This window comes from Pristiophorus japonicus, unplaced genomic scaffold, assembly GCF_044704955.1.
Source record: "Pristiophorus japonicus isolate sPriJap1 unplaced genomic scaffold, sPriJap1.hap1 HAP1_SCAFFOLD_118, whole genome shotgun sequence".
NCBI lineage: Eukaryota > Metazoa > Chordata > Chondrichthyes > Pristiophoridae > Pristiophorus > Pristiophorus japonicus.
This window is the reverse complement of record NW_027250842.1, coordinates 1,423,527-1,448,892: the sequence shown is the minus strand read 5'-3', so window position 1 is coordinate 1,448,892 and position 25,366 is coordinate 1,423,527. Positions and strand designations below refer to the sequence as shown.

The following is a 25,366-nucleotide window of genomic DNA, read 5'->3' as shown; positions in this document are numbered from 1 at the left end:
GAGAGACTGGGGGAGAGGGCGAGAGAGAGACTGGGGGAGAGGGGGGGAGGGAGACGGGGGGAGAGGGGGAGAGAGGGAGAGACAGACAGGGGGAATGTGTGGGGCTTGGAAGAGCTAGGCCTCAGGCTCCATGCTATCCCGCAGCTGTTCCAAGTCGCCCACCGTCCGCCCGATCAAGTTGCCGTAATGGGCGATGACGTGGTAACCCTTGACCTTGGCCTCCCAGTGCGGGGGCTGGCTGGGAGGCCCGTGGTCCAGCTCCTCGCCCCCCTCCTGCCCCTCCCCCTCCCCCTGCCCCTGCCCCTCCCCCTCCCCCAGCGAGGCCAGGATGAGGCCCAGGTTGACGGCCAGGCCCTCCAGGCTGGTGATGGTGAACTCCAGCTGCCGGTGCAGGTGGTGCTGGGTCTGGTTCAGCTCCCGCTGCTCATCCAGCAGCCGGCGCAGGTGGTCGGCCAGCACGTGGCAGTCGTCGCGGTGATGCTTCAGGCGCCGGGCCCGGCCCCAGTCCTCGCCGGGAGGCCCCGGCAGCTGGAGCTGGCAGGCGGGCAGGCCCGGCGGAGGGTCGGTGAACCCCTGGAGATCGGTCTGCGGAAGGAAGGGAGGGAGAGAGGGAAGGGAGGGAGAGAGAAAGAGAGAGTCAGCTGCCGTTCCAGGGCACCCGCGACGGCCAATAAACAGACCGCGGCGGCCATTTTGGATAAGGAATAGGAGCAGGAGTTGGCCATTCGGCCCCTCGAGCCTGCTCCGCCATTTAATACGGCCGCGGTCAATCCGATCATGGACTCAGCTCCACTTCCCCGCCCGCTCCCCGTAACCCTTCACTCCCTTATCGCCCAGAAATCTGTCTATCTCCACCTTAAATATATTCAATGTCCCAGCCTCCACAGCTCTCTGGGGCAGAGAATTCCACAGATTTACAACCCTCTGAGAGAAGAAATTCCTCCTCATCTCAGTTTTAAATGGGCGGCCCCTTATTCTAAGACCATGCCCCCTAGTTCTAGTCTCCCCCATCAGTGGGGAACATCCTCTCTGCATCCACCTTGTCGAGCCCCCCCCTCATAATCTGATACGTTTCCATAAGATCACCTCTCATTCTTCTGAATTCCAATGAGTAGAGGCCCAACCTCCTCAACCTTTCCTCATAAGTCAACCCCCTCATCCCCCGGAATCAACCGAGTGAACCTTCTCCGTGTTATGTCTGTAATAGAAACATAGAAACATAGAAAATAGGTGCAGGAGTCGGCCATTCGGCCCTTCGAGCCTGCACCACCATTCAATAAGATCATGGCTGATCATTCCCTCAGTACCCCATTCCTGCTTTCTCTCCATACCCCCTGATCCCTTTAGCCGTAAGGCCCACATCTAACTCCCTTTTGAATATATTTAGTGAATTGGCCCCAACAACTTTCTGTGGTAGAGAATTCCACAGGTTCACCACTCTCTGGGTGAAGAAGTTTCTCCTCATCTCGGTCCTAAATGGCTTACCCCTTATCCTTAGACTGTGACCCCGGGTTCTGGACTTCCCCAACATCGGGAACGTTCTTCCTGCATCTAACCTGTCCAATCCCGTCAGAATTTTATATGTTTCTATGAGATCCCCTCTCATTCTTCTAAACTCCAGTGAATATAAGCCCAGTCGATCCAGTCTCTCCTCATATGTCAGTCCTGCCATCCCGGGAATCAGTCTGGCGAACCTTCGCTGCACTCCCTCAATAGCAAGAACGTCCTTCCTCAGATTAGGAGACCAAAACTGAGCACAATATTCCAGGTGTGGTCTCACCAAGGCCCTGTACAACTGCAGTAACACCTCCCTGCTCCGAGACTCAAATCCTCTCGCTATGAAGGCCAACATGCCATTTGCTTTCTTCACCGCCTGCTGTACCTGCATGCCAACCTTCAATGACTGATGTACCATGACACCCAGGTCTCGTTGCACCTTCCCTTTTCCTAATCTGTCGCCATTCAGATAATATTCTGCCTTTGTGTTTTTGCCCCCAAAGTGGATAACCTCACATTTATCCACATTATACTGCATCTGCCGTGTATTTGCCCACTCGCCTAACCTGTCCAAGTCACCCTGCAGCCTCTTAGCATCCTCCTCGCAGCTCACACCGCCACCCAGCTTAGTGTCATCCGCAAACTTGGAGATATCGCACTCAATTCCTTCGTCTAAATCGTTGATGTATATTGTAAATAGCTGGGGTCCCAGCACTGATCCCTGCGGCACCCCACTGGTCACTGCCTGCCGTTCTGGAAAGGACCCGTTTATCCCGACTCTCTGCTTTGGCCTTTCGTACCTGAAGGTCCAGGTTCGGGGTGTCTCCCACAAGTTCGCCACCCGGTGGTCAGTGTTCTCACACAGTGCACAACTCCGGTCAGATCGTGCATGGGTTTACAATGCTGGTTGAATGCACGACAGCCGCCACACGGGGCTTGACAGAGCGCGGCCTTGGTCCAGGGGCGAGGGGGTCCAAGATGATTGGAGACCAGGCACGAGTCCGGGCCTAGCTGCCTTACGGCGAGACGTTGGCCGCAAGTTCTGCGCCGAGTAGCGCCATTGATGGGAGGTGGCCCGAGGCCTGGTCGGGGGGGTGGGGGGCGCGGCGGGCATTGGGCCGGGGAGCTGCCCGCTGGGGTTTCGGCGCCGTGGTGCTCACCACAGCAGTGTGGCGGCTTCGAAGAGGGACGTCGCCCAGGTCCAGGTCGGTGATTGGGGCCGTGGGGAGGGGGGCGGTTACAGCAGGAACGGCGAGGTCAGGAGGGAGGCGGTGCGGGGGGGGTTGGCGAGGGAGCGGCGAGAGACTGCGGGGGGACGCGCTCGGGTTGCCGGGGGAGGCGAGAATTCGAGGGGCCCGGGAGAGGCCGAGGGGGCCCCGGGGGGGGGGGCAGCACGGGGGGGCCCAGCCCACACACACTGTGCGATGTGTTGTGTGCGCGCGCACGAGGGCCCGTGCAGCAGAGCTGGTGTCCAGTCGTCCCTGGTTAACCCTTGCCCACTGGACCCGAGACCCAGCTCTGTCAAGCCCCGTGTGGTGGCTGGTGTTCAACGGGCTGGTGTTAAAAAAATCCACCCCCAGGCTTCTCCCACCCTTCAGGATGTAGTTCGGGATCTGGAATATTAGCTCCTTCGTTGAAACACCTGTGAACCCATGCAGAAGCAAGTCATCCTCGTTCGAGGGACCGCTTGTGATATGATAATGAGTGTTATGTCTGTAATAACTCGATAAGACTGAACTCTGTGAACTAACACGGGTACTAACCTGGCTCTGCTTTATTCGGGCCCAAAGCGATCACATTATATGATGGCTGGCCTTTTATACCTGGGCCACGCACGCGTGCGCGCACAGCCCAGTGTCCTCCGACAGTAGCGACCTCCTGGTGGCTCGTGAACCCCAAGCACACTGCGTGCAGTTTTGCTCTCCGTATTTACGAAAGGGCACACTTTGCTTTGGAGGCTGTTGAGAGAAGGTTCACTCGCTTGATCCCGGGGATGATGGGGGCTTGACTCATGAGGACAGGTTGAGGAGGTTGGGCCTCTACTCATTGGAGTTCAGGTGATCTTCTCGAGACGTATCGGATTATGAGGGGGGCTCGACAAGGTGGATGCAGAGAGGATGTTTCCACTGATGGGGGGAGACTAGAACTAGGGGGGGGGCATGCTCTTAGAATAACTGAGATGAGAAGGAATTTCTTCTCCCAGAGGGTTGTGAATCTGTGGAATTGTCTGCCCAAGGAAGCAGTTGAGGCTAGCTCATTGAATGTATTCAAGTCACAGATAGATAGATTTGACTAGTGGGGTACCGCAAGGTTCTGTGCTGGGGCCCCAGCTGTTTACATTGTACATTAATGATTTAGACGAGGGGATTAAATGTAGTATCTCCAAATTTGCGGATGACACTAAGTTGGGTGGCAGTGTGAGCTGCGAGGAGGATGCTATGAGGCTGCAGAGTGACTTGGATAGGTTAGGTGAGTGGGCAAATGCATGGCAGATGAAGTATAATGTGGATAAATGTGAGGTTATCCACTTTGGTGGTAAAAACAGAGAGACAGACTATTATCTGAATGGTGACAGATTAGGAAAAGGGCAGGTGCAAAGAGACCTGGGTGTCATGGTACATCAGTCATTGAAGGTTGGCATGCAGGTACAGCAGGCGGTGAAGAAAGCAAATGGCATGTTGGCCTTCATAGCGAGGGGATTTGAGTACAGGGGCAGGGAGGTGTTGCTACAGTTGTACAGGGCCTTGGTGAGGCCACACCTGGAGTATTGTGTACAGTTTTGGTCTCCTAACTTGAGGAAGGACATTCTTGCTATTGAGGGAGTGCAGCGAAGGTTCACCAGACTGATTCTCGGGATGGCGGGACTGACCTATCAAGAAAGACCGGATCAACTGGGCTTGTATTCACTGGAGTTCAGAAGAATGAGAGGGGACCTCATAGAAACGTTTAAAATTCTGACGGGTTTGGACAGGTTGGATGCAGGAAGAATGTTCCCGATGTTGGGGAAGTCCAGAACCAGGGGTCACACAGTCTAAGGATAAGGGGCAAGCCATTTAGGACCGAGATGAGGAGAGACTTCTTCACCCAGAGAGTGGTGAACCTGTGGAATTCTCTACCACAGAAAGTTGTTGAGGCCAATTCACTAAATATATTCAAAAAGGAGTTAGATGTGGCCCTTACTACTCGGGGGATCAAGGGGTATGGCGAGAAAGCAGGAATGGGGTACTGAAGTTGAATGTTCAGCCATGAACTCATTGAATGGCGGGGCAGGCTCGAAGGGCCGAATGGCCCGCTCCTGCACCTATTTTCTATGAACCAATGAGGAAATTAAGGGTTACGGGGAGAGGGCGGGTCAGTGGAGCTGAGTCCACGGCCAGATCAGCCGTGATCTTGTTGAATGGCGGAGCAGGCTCGAGGGGCCTCCTCCTGTTCCTAATTCTCATGTTCTTACGTTCTCATGAAGTTCTTCTCTCGGAGGGTTGTAACTCTGTGGCATTCGCTGCCTCAGAGAGCTGTGGAAGCCGGGACATTGAAATATGTTGAAGGCGGAGATGGACAGTTTCTTCACCGATAAAGGGGGTAAGGGGGGCAGGGGGGAAGTGGAGCTGGGTCCATGATGGGATCGGCCGCGATGGTGGTAAATGGAGGAGTAGGCTCGAGGGGCCGAATGGCCGGCCCCTGCTCCTGTTTCTGATGTCCCGATAAGTACACGACAATGCGAACACACCTGTGACTGGTGGTTCTCCCCCCCCCCACCCCTCCCCCCCCCCGGCCCATGTGACTCCAGCTTGTCCGCACGTACGGGGGGGCGGGAATTCCCGGGCCACTCTCTGATTAAACGGGCGAAGTACTCACGTACAACTGGAGGAGGGAGGTTGACTCGTCCGCCAGCCACAGCGAGAGGCTGTAAGTCCTCTCAATCGTCACGCGGGCCGGCTCCATCACCGCTCCCTGCCGGAAGGCGCAAGGTTTAGAACATTCTCTGAGTTGAAACGCACCTCGCACCCCCAACCCCCGCACCGTAACGTCCCTCCTCCCAGCCCCACCGCTCCTCCCCTTGCGTGTGCTTAGACCCCCATCTGCAGTGGTTCCCTTTCAATGTCCGGGGAGAAGCCGCAAGCTGGTGCAGGAGAACTGCCGGCAGCGGACAGTGACCTCAACCCAGGTCCGGGCCGGTGATTGGGGCGCGAGACGGCGACAGCAGCAACGGTGAGGTTTGGGGGCGAAGGAGCGGCGAGAGATTTGCAGAGGGACCCGGCGAGAGTTCGGGGGGGGGGGTGGGCGGCCCCCAGAGGAGCCGAGGGCCCCCAGAGGGGGCAACACGGGGGACCCAGCCCAGCCCACACACTGTGCGGTGTGTTGTGTGCGCGCGCGCACCGGGTCCGTGCAGCAGAGCTGGTGTCCAGTCGTCCCTGGTTCACCCTTGCCCACTGGACCCGAGGACCCCGGCTCTGTCGAGCCCCGTGTGGTGGCTGGTGTGCAGCGGCTTTGAGGGGGCCGGTCTTCGAACACTCTCTTCCCCGGGTGACTGGAGGCGGTGCTGGACCTCGTCAGAGGATTCTGCGAGTCTCACCCTATCCAGGCAAGAGCAGACATTGGCGACGAGATACAACACCGCCTCCGGTGCGCCAGTGCAGCCTTCGGCCGCCTGAGGAAGAGAGTGTTTGAAGAGCAGGCCCCTCAAATCCACCACCGAGCTCATGGTCTACAGGGCTGTGGTGATACCCGCCCTCCTGTGTGGCTCAGAGACACGGACCATGTACAGTAGGTATCTCACCCCCAGCTCATGGTCCACAGGGCTGTGGTGATACCCGCCCTCCTGTATGGCTCAGAGACACGGACCATGTACAGTAGGTATCTCACCCCCAGCTCATGGTCTACAGGGCTGTAGTGATACCCGCCCTCCTGTATGGCTCAGAGACATGGACCATGTACAGTAGGTATCTCACCCCCAGCTCATGGTCCACAGGGCTGTAGTGATACCCGCCCTCCTGTATGGCTCAGAGACATGGACCGTGTACAGTAGGTATCTCACCCCCAGCTCATGGTCCACAGGGCTGTAGTGATACCCGCCCTCCTGTATGGCTCAGAGACATGGACCATGTACAGTAGGTATCTCACCCCCAGCTCATGGTCCACAGGGCTGTAGTGATACCCGCCCTCCTGTATGGCTCAGAGACATGGACCATGTACAGTAGGTATCTCACCCCCAGCTCATGGTCTACAGGGCTGTAGTGATACCCGCCCTCCTGTATGGCTCAGAGACATGGACCATGTACAGTAGGTATCTCACCCCCAGCTCATGGTCCACAGGGCTGTAGTGATACCCGCCCTCCTGTGTGGCTCAGAGACACGGACCATGTACAGCAGACACCTCGAGTCGCTGGAGAAATACCACCAACGCTGTCTCCGCAAGATCCTGCAAATCCCCCGGGAGGACAGACGCACCAACGTTAGCGTCCTCGACCAGGCCCAACATCCCCAGCCATCGAAGCACTGACCACACTCGACCAGCTCCGCTGGGCAGGGCCACATTGTCCGCACGTCCCCCAGACACGAGACTCCCCAAAGCGAGCGCTCTACTCGGAACTCCTTCACGGGCAAACGGGCCAAAGGTGGGGCAGAGGAAACGTTACAAGGGACCCACCCTCAAAGCCCCTCCCTGATATATAAAGTGCAACATCCCCACCGACACCTGGGAGCCCCCTGGGCCCAAAGACCAGTCCGCCCCTAAGTGGAGGGAGTGCATCCGGGAGGGGGCGCTGAGCACCTCGAGTCTCGTCGCCGAGAGCGCGCAGAAACCAAGCGCAGGCAGCGTGCGGCAAACCAGTCCCACCCTCCCCTTCCCCTCAACCACTGTCTGTCTGTCCCACCTGCGACAGGGACTGTGGCTCCCCGTATTGGGGCTGTTCAGCCACCTGAGGACTCGTGTTGAGAGTGGAGGCAAGTCTTCCTCGATTCCGAGGGACTGACTATGATGATGATGAGACTAACTTTGATCGAACTTCTGCTGTTACCATCTCAACTTGGCCCATCATCCCCTTTTGTCTCTCTAATCTCTCCTGCCTTCCCCCCGCTATCACAGACCTTCCCCTTTTGTCTCTCTAATCTCTCCTGCCTTCCCCCCGCTATCACAGACCTTCCCCTTTTGTCTCTCTAATCTCTCCTGCCTTCCCCCCGCTATCACAGACCTTCCCCTTTTGTCTCTCTAATCTCTCCTGCCTTCCCCTGCTATCACAGACCTTCCCCTTTTGTCTCTCTAATCTCTCCTGCCTTCCCCCCGCTATCACAGACCTTCCCCTTTTGTCTCTCTAATCTCTCCTGCCTTCCCCTGCTATCACAGACCTTCCCCTTTTGTCTCTCTAATCTCTCCTGCCTTCCCCCCGCTATCACAGACCTTCCCCTTTTGTCTCTCTAATCTCTCCTGCCTTCCCCCCGCTATCACAGACCTTCCCCTTTTGTCTCTCTAATCTCTCCTGCCTTCCCCCCGCTATCACAGACCTTCCCCTTTTGTCTCTCTAATCTCTCCTGCCTTCCCCCCGCTATCACAGACCTTCCCCTTTTGTCTCTCTAATCTCTCCTGCCTTCCCCCCGCTATCACAGACCTTCCCCTTTTGTTCTCTCTTCCCCTGCCCCCTGTCGGAACCCGTTCTTTCCGAACACTCGCTAGTTCTGACGGAGGCTGATCGACCCGAAATGTTGACTCTCTTTCTCTCTCCACGGTCGCTGCCCGACCCGCTGAGTATTTCCAACGTTCTCCGTTTTTATCTCGGCGTTGTCTGCCCTCTCCTGATAATCAGCAACCACGACAAATTGGATTTATATAGCGCCTTTCACATAGGGAAACATCCCAAGACGCTTCACAGGAGCGATGAGAGAAAATATTTGACCCCGAGCCACACAAGGAGAAATTAGGGACAGGTGAGCAAAAGCTGGGTCAAAGAGGGAGGTTTTAAGGAGCGTCTCGAAGGAGGAGAGAGAGAGGTAGAGAGGCGGAGAGGTTTAGGGAGGGAGTTCCAGAGCTCGGGGCCCCAGGCAACAGAAGGCACGGCCACCGATGGTGGAGCGATTATAATCAGGGATGGTCAGGGGGGCAGAATTAGAGGAGTGCAGACATCTCGGGGGGTGTAGGGGGCTGGAGGAGGTTACAGAGATAGGGAGGGATGTAGGGGGCTGGAGTGGGTTACAGAGATAGGGAGGGGTGTAGGGGCTGGAGGTTACAGAGATAGGGAGGGGTGTAGGGGCTGGAGGAGGTTACAGAGATAGGGAGGGATGTAGGGACTGGAGGAGGTTACAGAGATAGGGAGGGGTGTTGGGGCTGGAGGTGGTTACAGAGATAGGGAGGGGTGTAGGGGCTGGAGGAGGTTACAGAGGGAGATAGGGGAGGGTCGTAGGGGCTGGAGGAGGTTACAGAGATAGGGAGGGGTGTAGGGGCTGGAGGAGGTTACAGAGATAGGGAGTGGTTGTAGGGGCTGGAGGAGGTTACAGAGATAGGGAGGGATGTAGGGACTGGAGGAGGTTACAGAGATAGGGAGGGGTGTAGGGGCTGGAGGAGGTTACAGAGATAGGGAGGGGTGTAGGGGCTGGAGGAGGTTACAGAGATAGGGAGGGGTGTAGGGGCTGGAGGAGGTTACAGAGGGAGATAGGGGAGGGTCGTAGGGGCTGGAGGAGGTTACAGAGATAGGGAGGGGTGTAGGGGCTGGAGGAGGTTACAGAGATAGGGAGTGGTTGTAGGGGCTGGAGGAGGTTACAGAGATAGGGAGGGATGTAGGGACTGGAGGAGGTTACAGAGATAGGGAGGGGTGTAGGGGCTGGAGGAGGTTACAGAGATAGGGAGGGGTGTAGGGGCTGGAGGAGGTTACAGAGATAGGGAGGGGTGTAGGGGCTGGAGGAGGTTACAGAGATAGGGAGGGGGTGTAGGGGCTGGAGGGGGTTACAGAGATAGGGAGGGGTGTAGGGGCTGGAGGAGGTTACAGAGATAGGGAGGAGTGTAGGGGCTGGAGGAGGTTACAGAGATAGGGAGCGGTGTAGGGGCTGGAGGAGGTTACTGAGATAGGGAGGGGTGTAGGGGCTGGTGGAGGTTACAGAGATAGGGAGGGGTGTAGGGGCTGGAGGAGGTTACAGAGATAGGGAGGGGTGTAGGGGCTGGAGGGGGTTACAGAGATAGGGAGGGGTGTAGGGGCTGGAGGAGGTTACAGAGATAGGGAGGGGTGTAGGGGCTGGAGGAGGTTACAGAGATATGGAGGGGGCGAGGGCCATGGAGGGATTTGTAAACAAGGATGAGAATTTTGAAATCGAGGCGTTGCTTAACCGGGAACCAATGTCGGTCAGCGAGCACAGGGGGTGATGGGTGAGTGGGACTGGGTGTGAGTTAGGAAACAGGGACAGCCGAGTTTTGGATCACCTCGAGTTTACGGAGGGTAGAATGTCGCCCTTGTGTCAACTTGGCTCACTGGCAGTACACTTGCTTCTCGTGTCAGAAAGTCGTGGGTTCCATCCCCACTTCAGTACTGAGGGAGTGCTGCACTGTCGGAGGGGCAGTACTGAGGGAGCGCCGTACTGTCGGAGGGGCAGTACTGAGGGAGTGCCGCACTGTCAGAGGGGCAGTACTGAGGGAGCGCTGCACTGTCGGAGGGGCAGTACTGAGGGAGTGCCGCACTGTCGGAGGGGCAGTACTGAGGGAGCGCTGCACTGTCGGAGGGGCAGTACTGAGGGAGTGCCGCACTGTCGGAGGGGCAGTACTGAGGGAGTGCCGCACTGTCGGAGGAGCAGTACTGAGGGAGTGCCGCACTGTCGGAGGAGCAGTACTGAGGGAGCGCCGCACTGTCGGAGGGGCAGTACTGAGGGAGCCCCGCACTGTCGGAGGGGCAGTACTGAGGGAGTGCCGCACTGTCGGAGGGGCAGTACTGAGGGAGCCCCGCACTGTCGGAGGGGCAGTACTGAGGGAGTGCTGCACTGTCGGAGGGGCAGTACTGAGGGAGTGCTGCACTGTCGGAGGGGCGGTACTGAGGGAGTGCTGCACTGTCGGAGGGGCAGTACTGAGGGAGTGCTGCACTGTCGGAGGGGCGGTACTGAGGGAGCGCCGCACTGTCGGAGGGGCAGTACTGAGGGAGTGCTGCACTGTCGGAGGGGCGGTACTGAGGGAGCGCCGCACTGTCAGAGGGGCAGTGCTGAGGGAGTGCTGCACTGTCGGAGGGGCAGTACTGAGGGAGCGCCGCACTGTCAGAGGGGCAGTACTGAGGGAGTGCTGCACTGTCGGAGGGGCAGTACTGAGGGAGTGCCGCACTGTCGGAGGGGCAGTACTGAGGGAGTGCTGCACTGTCGGAGGGGCAGTACTGAGGGAGTGCCGCACTGTCGGAGGGGCAGTACTGAGGGAGTGCCGCACTGTCGGAGGGGCAGTACTGAGGGAGCGCCGCACTGTCAGAGGGGCAGTACTGAAGGAGTGCCGCACTGTCGGAGGGGCAGTACTGAGGGAGTGCTGCACTGTCGGAGGGGCAGTACTGAGGGAGTGCTGCACTGTCGGAGGGGCAGTACTGAGGGAGTGCCGCACTGTCGGAGGGGCAGTACTGAGGGAGTGCTGCACTGTCGGAGGGGCAGTACTGAGGGAGCGCCGCACTGTCGGAGGGGCAGTACTGAGGGAGCACCGCACTGTCGGAGGGGCGGTACTGAGGGAGCGCTGCACTGTCGGAGGGGCGGTACTGAGGGAGCGCCGCACTGTCAGAGGGGCAGTACTGAGGGAGTGCTGCACTGTCGGAGGGGCGGTACTGAGGGAGCGCCGCACTGTCGGAGGGGCAGTACTGAGGGAGCGCCGCACTGTCAGAGGGGCAGTACTGAGGGAGTGCTGCACTGTCGGAGGGGCAGTACTGAGGGAGCACCGCACTGTCAGAGGGGCAGTACTGAGGGAGTGCTGCACTGTCGGAGGGGCAGTACTGAGGGAGTGCCGCACTGTCGGAGGGGCAGTACTGAGGGAGTGCTGCACTGTCGGAGGGGCAGTACTGAGGGAGTGCCGCACTGTCGGAGGGGCAGTACTGAGGGAGTGCTGCACTGTCGGAGGGGCAGTACTGAGGGAGCGCCGCACTGTCAGAGGGGCAGTACTGAGGGAGTGCCGCACTGTCGGAGGGGCAGTACTGAGGGAGTGCTGCACTGTCGGAGGGGCAGTACTGAGGGAGTGCTGCACTGTCAGAGGGGCAGTACTGAGGGAGTGCCGCACTGTCGGAGGGGCAGTACTGAGGGAGTGCTGCACTGTCGGAGGGGCAGTACTGAGGGAGCGCCGCACTGTCGGAGGGGCAGTACTGAGGGAGCACCGCACTGTCGGAGGGGCGGTACTGAGGGAGTGCCGCACTGTCGGAGGGGCAGTACTGAGGGAGTGCTGCACTGTCGGAGGGGCAGTACTGAGGGAGTGCCGCACTATCGGAGGGGCAGTACTGAGGGAGCGCTGCACTGTCGGAGGGGCAGTACTGAGGGAGCGCCGCACTGTCGGAGGGGAAGTACTGAGGGAGTGCCGCACTGTCGGAGGGGCAGTACTGAGGGAGTGCTGCACTGTCGGAGGGGCAGTACTGAGGGAGCGCTGCACTGTCGGAGGGGCGGTACTGAGGGAGCGCTGCACTGTCGGAGGGGCAGTACTGAGGGAGCACCGCACTGTCAGAGGGGCAGTACTGAGGGAGTGCCGCACTGTCGGAGGGGCAGTACTGAGGGAGTGCTGCTCTGTCGGAGGGGCGGTACTGAGGGAGCGCTGCACTGTCGGAGGGGCAGTGCTGAGGGAGCACCGCACTGTCGGAGGGGCAGTACTGAGGGTGCACTGTCGGAGGGGCAGTACTGAGGGAGCACCGCACTGTCGGAGGGGCAGTGCTGAGGGAGCACCGCACTGTCGGAGGGGCAGTACTGAGGGAGCACCGCACTGTCGGAGGGGCGGTACTGAGGGAGTGCCGCACTGTCGGAGGGGCAGTACTGAGGGAGTGCCGCACTGTCGGAGGAGCAGTACTGAGGGATTGCCGCACTGTCGGAGGAGCAGTACTGAGGGAGTGCCGCACTGTCGGAGGGGCAGTACTGAGGGAGCCCCGCACTGTCGGAGGGGCAGTACTGAGGGAGTGCCGCACTGTCGGAGGGGCAGTACTGAGGGAGCCCCGCACTGTCGGAGGGGCAGTACTGAGGGAGTGCTGCACTGTCGGAGGGGCAGTACTGAGGGAGTGCTGCACTGTCGGAGGGGCGGTACTGAGGGAGTGCTGCACTGTCGGAGGGGCAGTACTGAGGGAGTGCTGCACTGTCGGAGGGGCGGTACTGAGGGAGCGCCGCACTGTCAGAGGGGCAGTACTGAGGGAGTGCTGCACTGTCGGAGGGGCAGTACTGAGGGAGCGCCGCACTGTCAGAGGGGCAGTACTGAGGGAGTGCTGCACTGTCGGAGGGGCAGTACTGAGGGAGTGCCGCACTGTCGGAGGGGCAGTACTGAGGGAGTGCTGCACTGTCGGAGGGGCAGTACTGAGGGAGTGCCGCACTGTCGGAGGGGCAGTACTGAGGGAGTGCCGCACTGTCGGAGAGGCAGTACTGAGGGAGCGCCGCACTGTCAGAGGGGCAGTACTGAGGGAGTGCCGCACTGTCGGAGGGGCAGTACTGAGGGAGTGCTGCACTGTCGGAGGGGCAGTACTGAGGGATCACCGCACTGTCGGAGGGGCGGTACTGAGGGAGCGCTGCACTGTCGGAGGGGCGGTACTGAGGGAGCGCTGCTTTGTCGGAGGGGCAGTACTGAGGGAGCACCGCACTGTCGGAGGGGCGGTACTGAGGGAGCGCTGCACTGTCGGAGGGGCGGTACTGAGGGAGCGCTGCACTGTCGGAGTGGCGGTACTGAGGGAGCGCCGCACTGTCGGAGGGGCAGTACTGAGGGAGCGTCGCACTGTCGGAGGGGCAGTACTGAGGGAGCGCCGCACTGTCGGAGGGGCAGTACTGAGGGAGCGCCGCACTGTCGGAGGGGCAGTACTGAGGGAGTGCCGCACTGTCGGAGGGGCAGTACTGAGGGAGTGCCGCACTGTCGGAGGGGCAGTACTGAGGGAGCGCCGCACTGTCGGAGGGGCAGTACTGAGGGAGTGCCGCACTGTCGGAGGTGCTGTCTTCTGGATGAGACGTTAAACCGAGGCCCCGTCTGCTCTCTCAGGCGGATGTAAAAGATCCCGGGGCACTATTTGGAAGAAGAGCAGGGGAGTTCTCCCCGGTGTCCTGGGGCCAATATTTATCCCTCAATCAACATCACAAAAACAGATTATCTGGGTCATTATCACATCGCTGTGTGTGGGAGCTTGCTGTGCGCAAATTGGCTGCCGCGTTTCCCACAATACAACAGTGACTGCCCTCCAAAGGTACTTCATTGGCTGTGAAGCTCTTTGGGACGTCCGGTGGTCGTGAAAGTCACTATATAAATGCAATTCTGTCTTTCTCTGTACTAGCCACTGTGACAAGTGGGGATTAATTAAAGGGAGCCCGTGCAGATTTGGTGAGGACAAATCGTGTTTGACTAACTTGGCTGAGTTTTCTGATGAGGTAACAGAGTGGATGAGGTAACAGAGAGGGTAGAGGAGGGGAGTGCAGTGGATGCTGTGTATATGGACTTTCGAGAGGCGTTTGATAAAGTGCCACGTACGAGGCCTGTTTGCAAAATTGAACCCCGTGGGATATAAGGGACAATATCAGCATGCGTAATAAATTGGCTAACGGACAGAAAACAGAGGGGATGTGTTGTGTGTCTGTTTTTCTGACCAATAGACGGCACCTCTGACAGTGCGGCACTCCCTCAGTACTGCCACTCCGACAGTGCAGCACTCCCTCAGTACCGCCCCTCCGACAGTGCGGCGCTCCCTCAGTACTGCCCCTCCGACAGTGCGGCACTCCCTCAGTACTGCCCCTCCGACAGTGCGGCGCTCCCTCAGTACTGCCCCTCCGACATTGCGGCGCTCCCTCAGTACTGCCCCTCCGACAGTGCGGCACTCCCTCAGTACTGCCCCTCAGACAGTGCGGCACTCTCTCAGTACTGCCCCTCCGACAGTGCGGGGCTCCCTCAGTACTGCCCCTCCGACAGTGCGGTGCTCCCTCAGTACTGCCCCTCCGACAGTGCGGCACTCCCTCAGCACTGCCCCTCCGACAGTGCGGCACTCCCTCAGCACTGCCCCTCCGACAGCGCAGTACGGCACTCCCTCAGCACTGCCCCTCCGACAGTGCGGCACTCCCTCAGCACTGCCCCTCCGACAGCGCAGTACGGCACTCCCTCAGTACTGCCCCTCAGACAGTGCGGCACTCCCTCAGCACTGCCCCTCCGACAGCGCAGTACGGCACTCCCTCAGTACTGCCCCTCAGACAGTACGGCACTCCCTCAGTACTGCCCCTCCGACAGTACGGCACTCCCTCAGTACTGCCCCTCCGACAGCGCAGTACGGCACTCTCTCAGTACTGCCCCTCCCACAGTGCAGTAATATTTATGTATTTTTTTAAAATATATTTTTCCGATTCTTAAAAAAGTTTTATAAATTTTCGTTTAAAATAAACTTACCGTAGTGGGCAGGATTTTTTAAGAATAAAATGTGTTTTTATAATTGTATTTTCTCGTGTTTTAAGCGTGTTTTAAAACTCTTGCGCCTGTCAACGTTGGCTATGCGCCTGACAAGTACCTTGAGGACATTTGCTGGGCAAGCTATGGGTAAATCCTGCAAACTCGCCCTTGCAAAGTCCCTCGCTCCCGAGATGCGGTTCGCCTGTTAAGCTCCAGTTTGACAGATCGAAGAAAAAAGCCGGCTTTCATCGCAATGCGCCATTGTGCGCTGAAAACCGGCTTTTCAGAACTGTTCCCGGGACCGTGCACACTCCGTTTGGACCCGGGGTGACTGGGATCTCTGGTTTGGTCGGAAGAATGAAGAGGCAATATAATCTCGACCTCTCTTTCCTCCTCCAAGAGGCTCCTTAAAACATACCTGAAGACACTCCTTAAAACCTCCCCTGGTGGGGGAGACTAGAACTAGGGGGGCATAGTTTCAGAATAAGGAGCCGCCCCATTTAAAATGGAGAAAGGAGGAATTTCTTCTCTCAGAGGGTTGTAAATCTGTGGAATTGGCTGCCCCAGAGAGCTGTGGAGGCTGGGACATTGAATATATTTAAGGGGGTGTGTTATGTATGCAATACAGGTCCAAACTGAGTACTGTTTAGCTAAATCTTGGCTTTGCTTTATTTAGACCCAAAGTGCCTGACTCACAAAATGGCTGGCCTTTTATATCTGCGCAGCACCAGGTGCCTGCTGGTCAATGGCCTCTGACAATGGCGCCACCTGGGGGCTACACACAAACGTGTACACACAAGGCAGGGAGATGGACAGGTTTTTGAGCGATAAGGGAGTGAAGGGCTACGGGGAGCGGGCGGGGAAGTGGAGCTGAGTCCATGATCGGATCAGCCGCGGTCGTATTGAATGGCGGAGCAGGCTCGAGGGGCCGAATGGCCGACTCCTGCTCCTGTTTCTTAAACTAACGGAGTACAATTATAAAGTGGCTTCATCATTGAAGGTGCAGGGCAGGTTGAGAAAGCGGTTAAATAAGCGAACGCCATCCTGGCCTTCATAAACAGAGGCGTGGAGTACAAAAAACAAGGGCGTTGTGATGGACCCGTATAAAACACTGGGTTCAGCCCCAACTGGAGCATTGGGTCCAATTCTGGGCTCCGCACTTTTAGGGAGGAGACATGAAGGCCTTCGAGAGGGTGCAGAGGGAGATTTGACCAGAATGGTTCCAGGGATGAGGGAATTCAGTGACGTGGAGAGACTGGAGAGGCTGGGATCGCTGGAGCAGAGAAGGTTGAGAGGAGATGTGTTCGAGGGGTTGGCAATCCCGAGGGGTCTGGACAGAGTGGACAGAGAGAGAGACTGTTCCCATTGGTGGAAGGGTGGAGAACCAGAGGACACAGATTGAAGGCGATTGGCTGAAGAACCAAACGGGACACGAAGGAAAACCTATCATGAAACGAGTGGTTAGGATCTGGAATGCACAGAGTGAAAGGGCGCTGGATACAGATTCAATAGTAGCCTTCAAACACTGAATGAAATAAATACTTGAAGGAGAAATATTTTGCCGGGCTGTGGGGAAGGAGCAGGAGGGAAGGGTGAATAATTGGATCGCTCGTTCACAGAGCCGGCACAGGATCGATGGGCCGAATTGTCTCCTCCTGTGACGTACTGTTCTATGATTTACAGCGCGTTAGATACACTGTCCTTTCCCCCTCTGGGACCGGGTGTCACAGTGCGTTAGATACACTGTCCTTTCCCCCTCTGGGACCGGGTGTCACAGTGTGTTAGATACACTGTCCTTTCCCCCTCTGGGACCGGGTGTCACAGTGCATTAGATACACTGTCCTTTCCCCCTCTGGGACCGGGTGTCACAGTGCGTTAGATACACTGTCCTTTCCCCCTCTGGGACCGGGTGTCACAGTGCGTTAGATACACTGTCCTTTCCCCCTCTGGGACCGGGTGTCACAGTGCGTTAGATACACTGTCCTTTCCCCCTCTGGGACCGGGTGTCACAGTGCTTTAGATACACTGTCCTTTCCCCCTCTGGGACCGGGTGTCACAGTGCGTTAGATACACTGTCCTTTCCCCCCTCTGGGACCGGGTGTCACAGTGCGTTAGATACACTGTCCTTTCCCCCTCTGGGACAGGGTGTCACATTGCGTTAGATACACTGTCCTTTCCCCCTCTGGGACCGGGTGTCACAGTGCGTTAGATACAATGTCCTTTCCCCCTCTGGGACCGGGTGTCACAGTGCGTTAGATACACTGTCCTTTCTCCCTCTGGGACCGGGTGTCACAGTGCGTTAGATACACTGTCCTTTCTCCCTCTGGGACCGGGTGTCACAGTGCGTTAGATACACTGTCCTTTCCCCCTCTGGGACCGGGTGTCACAGTGTGTTAGATACACTGTCCTTTCCTCCTCTGGGACCGGGTGTCACAGTGTGTTAGATACACTGTCCTTTCCCCCTCTGGGACCGGGTGTCACAGTGCGTTAGATACACTGTCCTTTCCCCCTCTGGGACAGGGTGTCACATTGCGTTAGATACACTGTCCTTTCCCCCTCTGCGACCGGGTGTCACAGTGCGTTAGATACACTGTCCTTTCCCCCTCTGGGACCGGGTGTCACAGTGCGTTAGATACACTGTCCTTTCCCCCTCTGGGACAGGGTGTCACATTGCGTTAGATACACTGCCCTTTCCCCCTCTGGGACCGGGTGTCACAGTGCGTTAGATACACTGTCCTTTCCCCCCTCTGGGACCGGGTGTCACAGTGCGTTAGATACACTGTCCTTTCCCCCTCTGGGACCGGGTGTCACAGTGTGTAAGATACACTGTCCTTTCCCCCTCTGGGACTGGGTGTCACATTGCGTTAGATACACTGTCCTTTCCCCCTCTGGGACTGGGTGTCACATTGCGTTAGATACACTGTCCTTTCCCCCTCTGGGACTGGGTGTCACAGTGTGTTAGATACACTGTCCTTTCCCCCTCTGCGACCGGGTGTCACAGTGCATTAGATACACTGTCCTTTCCCCCTCTGGGACCGGGTGTCACAGTGCGTTAGATACACTGTCCTTTCCCCCTCTGGGACCGGGTGTCACATTGTGTTAGAGACACTGTCCTTTCCCCCTCTGGGACCAGGTGTCACAGTGTGTTAGATACACTGTCCTTTCCCCCTCTGGGACCGGGTGTCACAGTGTGTTAGATACACTGTCCTTTCCCCCTCTGGGACCGGGTGTCACAGTGCGTTAGATACACTGTCCTTTCCCCCTCTGGGACCGGGTGTCACAGTGCGTTAGATACACTGTCCTTTCCCCCTCTGGGACCGGGAGTCACAGTGCGTTAGATACACTGTCCTTTCCCCCTCTGGGACCGGGTGTCACAGTGCGTTAGATACACTGTCCTTTCCCCCTCTGGGACCGGGTGTCACAGTGCGTTAGATACACTGTCCTTTCCCCCTCTGGGACTGGGTGTCACAGTGCGTTAGATACACTGTCCTTTCCCCCTCTGGGACCGGGTGTCACAGTGCGTTAGATACACTGTCCTTTCCCCCTCTGCGACTGGGTGTCGCAGTGTGTTAGATACACTGTCCTTTCCCCCTCTGGGACCGGGTGTCACAGTGTGTTAGATACACTGTCCTTTCCCCCTCTGGGACCGGGTATCACAGTGCGTTAGATACACTGTCCTTTCCCCCTCTGGGACCGGGTGTCACAGTGTGTTAGATACACTGTCCTTTCCCCCTCTGGGACCGGGAGTCACAGTGCGTTAGATACACTGTCCTTTCCCCCTCTGGGACTGGGTGTCACAGTGCGTTAGATACACTGTCCTTTCCCCCTCTGGGACCGGGTGTCAGAGTGCGTTAGATATACTGTCCTTTCCCCCTCTGGGACCGGGTGTCACAGTGTGTTAGATATACTGTCCTTTCCCCCTCTGGGACCGGGTGTCACAGTGCGTTAGATACACTGTTCTATCCCCCTCTGGGACCGGGTGTCACAGTGCGTTAGATACACTGTCCTTTCCCCCTCTGGGACCGGGTGTCACAGTGCGTTAGATACACTGTCCTTTCCCCCTCTGGGACCGGAGGTCACAGTGCGTTAGATACACTGTCCTTTCCCCCTCTGGGACCGGGTGTCACAGTGCGTTAGATACACTGTTCTATCCCCCTCTGGGACCGGGTGTCACAGTGTGTGAGGTACACTGTCCTTTCCCCCTCTGGGACCGGGTATCACAGTGTGTGAGGTACACTGTCCTTTCCCCCTCTGGGACCGGGTGTCACAGTGTGTTAGATACACTGTCCTTTCCCCCTCTGTGACCGGGTGTCACAGTGCGTTAGATACACTGTCCTTTCCCCCTCTGGGACCGGGTGTCACAGTGCGTTAGATACACTGTCCTTTCCCCCTCTGTGACCGGGTGTCACAGTGCGTTAGATACACTGTCCTTTCCCCCTCTGGGACCAGGTGTCACAGTGCGTTAGATACACTGTCCTTTCCCCCTCTGGGACCGGGTGTCACAGTGCGTTAGATACACTGTCCTTTCCCCTTCTGGGACCGGGTGTCACAGTGCGTTAGATACACTGTTCTATCCCCCTCTGGGACCGGGTGTCACAGTGTGTTAGATACACTGTCCTTTCCCCCTCTGGGACCGGGTGTCACAGTGCGTTAGATACACTGTCCTTTCCCCCTCTGGGACCGGGTGTCACAGTGCGTTAGATATACTGTCCTTTCCCCCTCTGGGACCGGGTGTCACAGTGCGTTAGATACACTGTTCTATCCCCCTCTGGGACCGGGTGTCACAGTGCGTTAGATACACTGTCCTTTCCCCCTCTGGGACCGGGTGTCACAGTGCGTTAGATACACTGTCCTTTCCCCCTCTGGGACCGGAGGTCACAGTGCGTTAGATACACTGTTCTATCCCCCTCTGGGACCGGGTGTCACAGTGCGTTAGATACACTGTCCTTTCCCCCTCTGGGACCGGGTGTCACAGTGTGTGAGGTACACTGTCCTTTCCCCCTCTGGGACCGGGTATCACAGTGTGTGAGGTACACTGTCCTTTCCCCCTCTGGGACCGGGTATCACAGTGTGTGAGGTACACTGTCCTTTCCCCCTCTGGGACCGGGTGTCACAGTGCGTTAGATACACTGTCCTTTACCCCTCTGGGACCGGGTGTCACAGTGCGTTAGATACACTGTCCTTTCCCCCTCTGGGACCGGGTGTCAGTGCGTTAGATACACTGTCCTTTCCCCCTCTGGGACAGGGTGTCACATTGCGTTAGATACACTGTCCTTTCCCCCTCTGGGACCGGGTGTCACAGTGCGTTAGATACACTGTCCTTTCCCCCTCTGGGACCGGGTGTCACAGTGCGTTAGATACACTGTCCTTTCCCCCTCTGGGACCGGGTGTCACAGTGCGTTAGATACACTGTTCTATCCCCCTCTGGGACCGGGTGTCACAGTGTGTTAGATACACTGTCCTTTCCCCCTCTGGGACCGGGTGTCACAGTGCGTTAGATACACTGTTCTATCCCCCTCTGGGACCGGGTGTCACAGTGCGTTAGATACACTGTCCTTTCCCCCTCTGGGACCGGGTGTCACAGTGCGTTAGATACACTGTCCTTTCCCCCTCTGGGACCGGAGGTCACAGTGCGTTAGATACACTGTTCTATCCCCCTCTGGGACCGGGTGTCACAGTGTGTGAGGTACACTGTCCTTTCCCCCTCTGGGACCGGGTATCACAGTGTGTGAGGTACACTGTCCTTTCCCCCTCTGGGACCGGGTATCACAGTGTGTGAGGTACACTGTCCTTTCCCCCTCTGGGACCGGGTATCACAGTGTGTGAGGTACACTGTCCTTTCCCCCTCTGGGACCGGGTGTCACAGTGTGTTAGATACACTGTCCTTTCCCCCTCTGGGACCAGGTGTCACAGTGCGTTAGATACACTGTCCTTTCCCCCTCTGGGACCGGGTGTCACAGTGCGTTAGATACACTGTCCTTTCCCCCTCTGGGACCGGGTGTCACAGTGCGTTAGATACACTGTCCTTTCCCCCTCTGGGACCAGGTGTCACAGTGCGTTAGATACACGGTCTTTTCCCCCTCTGGGACCGGGTGTCACAGTGCGTTAGATACACTGTCCTTTCCCCCTCTGGGACCAGGTGTCACAGTGCGTTAGATACACGGTCCTTTCCCCCTCTGGGACCGGGTGTCACAGTGCATTAGATACACTGTCCTTTCCCCCTCTGGGACCGGGTGTCACAGTGCGTTAGATACACTGTCCTTTCCCCCTCTGGGACCGGGTGTCACAGTGCGTTAGATACACTGTCCTTTCCCCCTCTGGGACCGGGTGTCACAGTGCGTTAGATACACTGTCCTTTCCCCCTCTGGGACCAGGTGTCACAGTGCGTTAGATACACTGTCCTTTCCCCCTCTGGGACCGGGTGTCACAGTGCGTTAGATACACTGTCCTTTCCCCCTCTGGGACCGGGTGTCACAGTGCGTTAGATACACTGTCCTTTCCCCCTCTGGGACTGGGTGTCACAGTGCGTTAGATACACTGTCCTTTCCCCCTCTGGGACTGGGTGTCACAGTGTGTTAGATACACTGTCCTTTCCCTCTCTGGGACCGGGTGTCACAGTGCGTTAGATACACTGTCCTTTACCCCTCTGGGACCGGGTGTCACAGTGCGTTAGATACACTGTCCTTTCCCCCTCTGGGACCGGGTGTCACAGTGCGTTAGATACACTGTCCTTTCCCCCTCTGGGACCGGGTGTCACAGTGCGTTAGAAACACTGTCCTTTCCCCCTCTGCGACCGGGTGTCACAGTGTGTTAGATACACTGTCCTTTTCCCCCTCTGGGACCGGGTGTCACAGTGCGTTAGATACACTGTCCTTTCCCCCTCTGGGTCCGGGTATCACAGTGCATTAGATACACTGTCCTTTCCCCCTCTGGGACCGGGTGTCACAGTGCGTTAGATACACTGTCCTTTCCCCCTCTGGGACCGGGTGTTACAGTGCGTTAGATACACTGTCCTTTCCCCCTCTGGGACCGGGTGTCACAGTGCGTTAGATACACTGTCCTTTCCCCCTCTGGGACCGGGTGTCACAGTGCGTGAGATACACTGTCCTTTCCCCTCTGGGACCGGGTGTCACAGTGCGTGAGATACACTGTCCTTTCCCCTCTGGGATCAGGTGTCACAGTGCGTTAGATACACTGTCCTTTCCCCCTCTGGGACCGGGTGTCACAGTGCGTTAGATACACTGTCCTTTCCCCCTCTGGGACCGGGTGTCACAGTGCGTTAGATACACTGTCCTTTCCCCCTCTGGGACCAGGTGTCACAGTGCGTTAGATACACTGTCCTTTCCCCCTCTGGGACCGGGTGTCACAGTGCGTTAGATACACTGTATTTTCCCCCTCTGGGACCGGGTGTCACAGTGTGTTAGATACACTGTCCTTTCCCCCTCTGGGACCGGGTGTCACAGTGCGTTAGATACACTGTCCTTTCCCCCTCTGGGACCGGGTGTCACAGTGCATTAGATACACTGTCCTTTCCCCCTCTGGGACCGGGTGTCACAGTGCGATAGATACACTGTCCTTTCCCCCTCTGGGACCGGGGGTCACAGTGCGTTAGATACACTGTCCTTTCCCCCTCTGGGACCGGGTGTGTCAGTGTGTTAGATACACTGTCCTTTCCCCCTCTGGGATCGGGTGTCACAGTGCGTTAGATACACTGTCCTTTCCCCCTCTGGGACCGGGTGTCACAGTGCGTTAGATACACTGTCCTTTCCCCCTCTGGGACCGGGTGTCACAGTGCGTTCGATACACTGTCCTTTCCCCCTCTGGGACCGGGTGTCACAGTGCGTTAGATACACTGTCCTTTCCCCCTCTGGGACCGGGTGTCACAGTGCGTTAGATACACTGTCCTTTCCCCCTCTGGGACCGGGTGTCACAGTGCGATAGATACACTGTCCTTTCCCCCTCTGGGACCGGGTGTCACAGTGCGTTAGATACACTGTCCTTTCCCCCTCTGGGACCGGGTGTGTCAGTGCGTTAGATACACTGTCCTTTCCCCCTCTGGGACCGGGTGTCACAGTGCATTAGATACACTGTCCTTTCCCCCTCTGGGACCGGGTGTCACAGTGTGTTAGATACACTGTCCTTTCCCCCTCTGGGACCGGGTATCACAGTGCGTTAGATACACTGTCCTTTCCCCCTCTGGGACCGGGTGTCACAGTGCGTTAGATACACTGTCCTTTACCCCTCTGGGACCGGGTGTCACAGTGCATTAGATACACTGTCCTTTCCCCCTCTGGGACCGGGTGTCACATTGCGTTAGATACACTGTCCTTTCCCCCTCTGGGACCGGGTGTCACAGTGCGTTAGATACACTGTCCTTTCCCCCTCTGGGACCGGGTGTCACAGTGCGTTAGATACACTGTCCTTTCCCCCTCTGGGACCGGGTGTCACAGTGTGTTAGATACACTGTCCTTTCCCCCTCTGGGACCGGGTGTCACAGTGCGTTAGATACACTGTCCTTTCCCCCCTCTGGGACCGGGTGTCACAGTGCGTTAGATACACTGTCCTTTCCCCCTTTGGGACCGGGTGTCACATTGCGTTAGATACACTGTCCTTTCCCCCTCTGGGACCGGGTGTCACAGTGCGTTAGATACACTGTCCTTTCCCCCTCTGGGACCGGGTGTCACAGTGCGTTAGATACACTGTCCTTTCCCCCTCTGGGACCGGGTGTCACAGTGCGTTAGATACACTGTCCTTTCCCCCTCTGGGACCGTGTGTCACAGTGCGTTAGATACACTGTCCTTTCCCCCTTTGGGACCGGGTGTCACAGTGCGTTAGATACACTGTCCTTTCCCCCTCTGGGACCGGGTGTCACAGTGCGTTAGATACACTGTCCTTTCCCCCTCTGGGACCGGGTGTCTGTAAAATCCCAAATTTAGAATCAGCTTGAATCCTGTGTCTATGGTTAATCGCAGGCTCAGACAGCAGAAGCAGTCAGACTCAATCAGCGGAAATAGATTCTGACAGATTCATGCATTGACATACATGGGACGTGGGAGGGGGAGAGGAAAAGGGAGAGAGGGAGATTGAGAGAGAGAGACACACGCAAATGTAAATACATGGGAGGAGGTGAGACAGACTGACAGAGATGGGTTGGGAAAGAGAGGGAGAGACAGACACGGAAATACACAGGCAAGTGCTGTGATGGAAAGAAAATGAGAGGCAGATGGAGAGAGAGAGAGAGAGACAGAGGGAGAGAGAGACAGAGAGAGAGAGAGAGACAGAGAGAGAGAGAAAGAGACAGACAGAGACAGAGAGAGGGAGACAGGGAGAGGGAGACAGGGAGAGGGAGACAGAGAGAGAGAGAAAGAGACAGACAGAGACAGAGAGAGGGAGACAGAGAGAGGGAGACAGAGAGAGAGAGAGACAGAGAGAGAGAGAAAGAGACAGACAGAGACAGAGAGAGGGAGACAGGGAGAGGGAGACAGGGAGAGGGACAGAGAGAGAGAGAAAGAGACAGACAGAGACAGAGAGAGGGAGACAGGGAGAGGGAGACAGAGAGAGAGAGAAAGAGACAGACAGAGACAGAGAGAGGGAGACAGGGAGAGGGAGAGGAAGACAGAGAGAGAGAGAAAGAGACAGACAGAGACAGAGAGAGGGAGACAGAGAGAGGGAGACAGGGAGAGGGACAGAGAGAGAGAAAGAGAAAGACAGAGATAGAGAGAGGGAGACAGAGAGAGACAGAGAGAGGGACAGAGAGTGAGACAGAGATCCCAGACCTGTGCGTTTTCCATGTTCCCGGTGCTGCGGTGTGTGTTGACAGGTCTGCTCTCCTCTCCCGCCCCGGGGCTGTGACCTGCTGTCTCCTGAGTGCCTGAGGGGGGGGGGGGCGGGGGGAAGGGCTTGACACTGCAGCTGACTGGTGATTGCCTCCTTGGGCGATCCGTGCCCTCCTCCCTCCCCCTCTCCGCCCCCTCGCCTGATGCCTCGTCTCCCCGGCGACCCAGATAGCTCCTGTCTGTACGCGCCCCACCTCCCCCCCTCTCTCTCTCTCTCTCTCTCCCTCGCACACAGGCTCACACTGCCCCTCGGCCCGCTCAGACAACCTTGGTGCAGGAACGAACGGCTCTCTCTCCGACCAGCCTTCCAGAAGCTTCGCAGCTCGCCCACACCACCTCCCACCACAGCGAGGGGGCTGATCTATCCGCGCGCGCGTGAGACGGCAGCCGCCGACGGATTTAACTCATCGCTGGTCCACGTTAAGCTCGCTGGAGTCCTGTGCCCGAGGGCCGCTCTCATTCCCAGTGCCCACGCACCGGGTGGCTGGGTTTGGGGGATATG

The 25,366-nt window shown here is 57.5% G+C and overlaps 1 protein-coding gene across 1 annotated transcript; it reads right to left on the bottom strand.

The window, feature by feature from the left end:
• On the bottom strand, positions 1–24,879 carry LOC139242052 (cardiotrophin-1-like). The gene is made up of 3 exons (XM_070870195.1): positions 24,805–24,879; positions 5,353–5,448; positions 1–585 (listed from the first exon to the last, which is right to left on the bottom strand). Exons 1-3 carry the CDS (start codon positions 24,817–24,819, stop codon positions 115–117), a joined length of 582 nt encoding a protein of 193 aa, XP_070726296.1. The 5' UTR covers positions 24,820–24,879; the 3' UTR covers positions 1–114.
• Between the last annotated feature and the right edge of the window lie 487 nt (positions 24,880–25,366).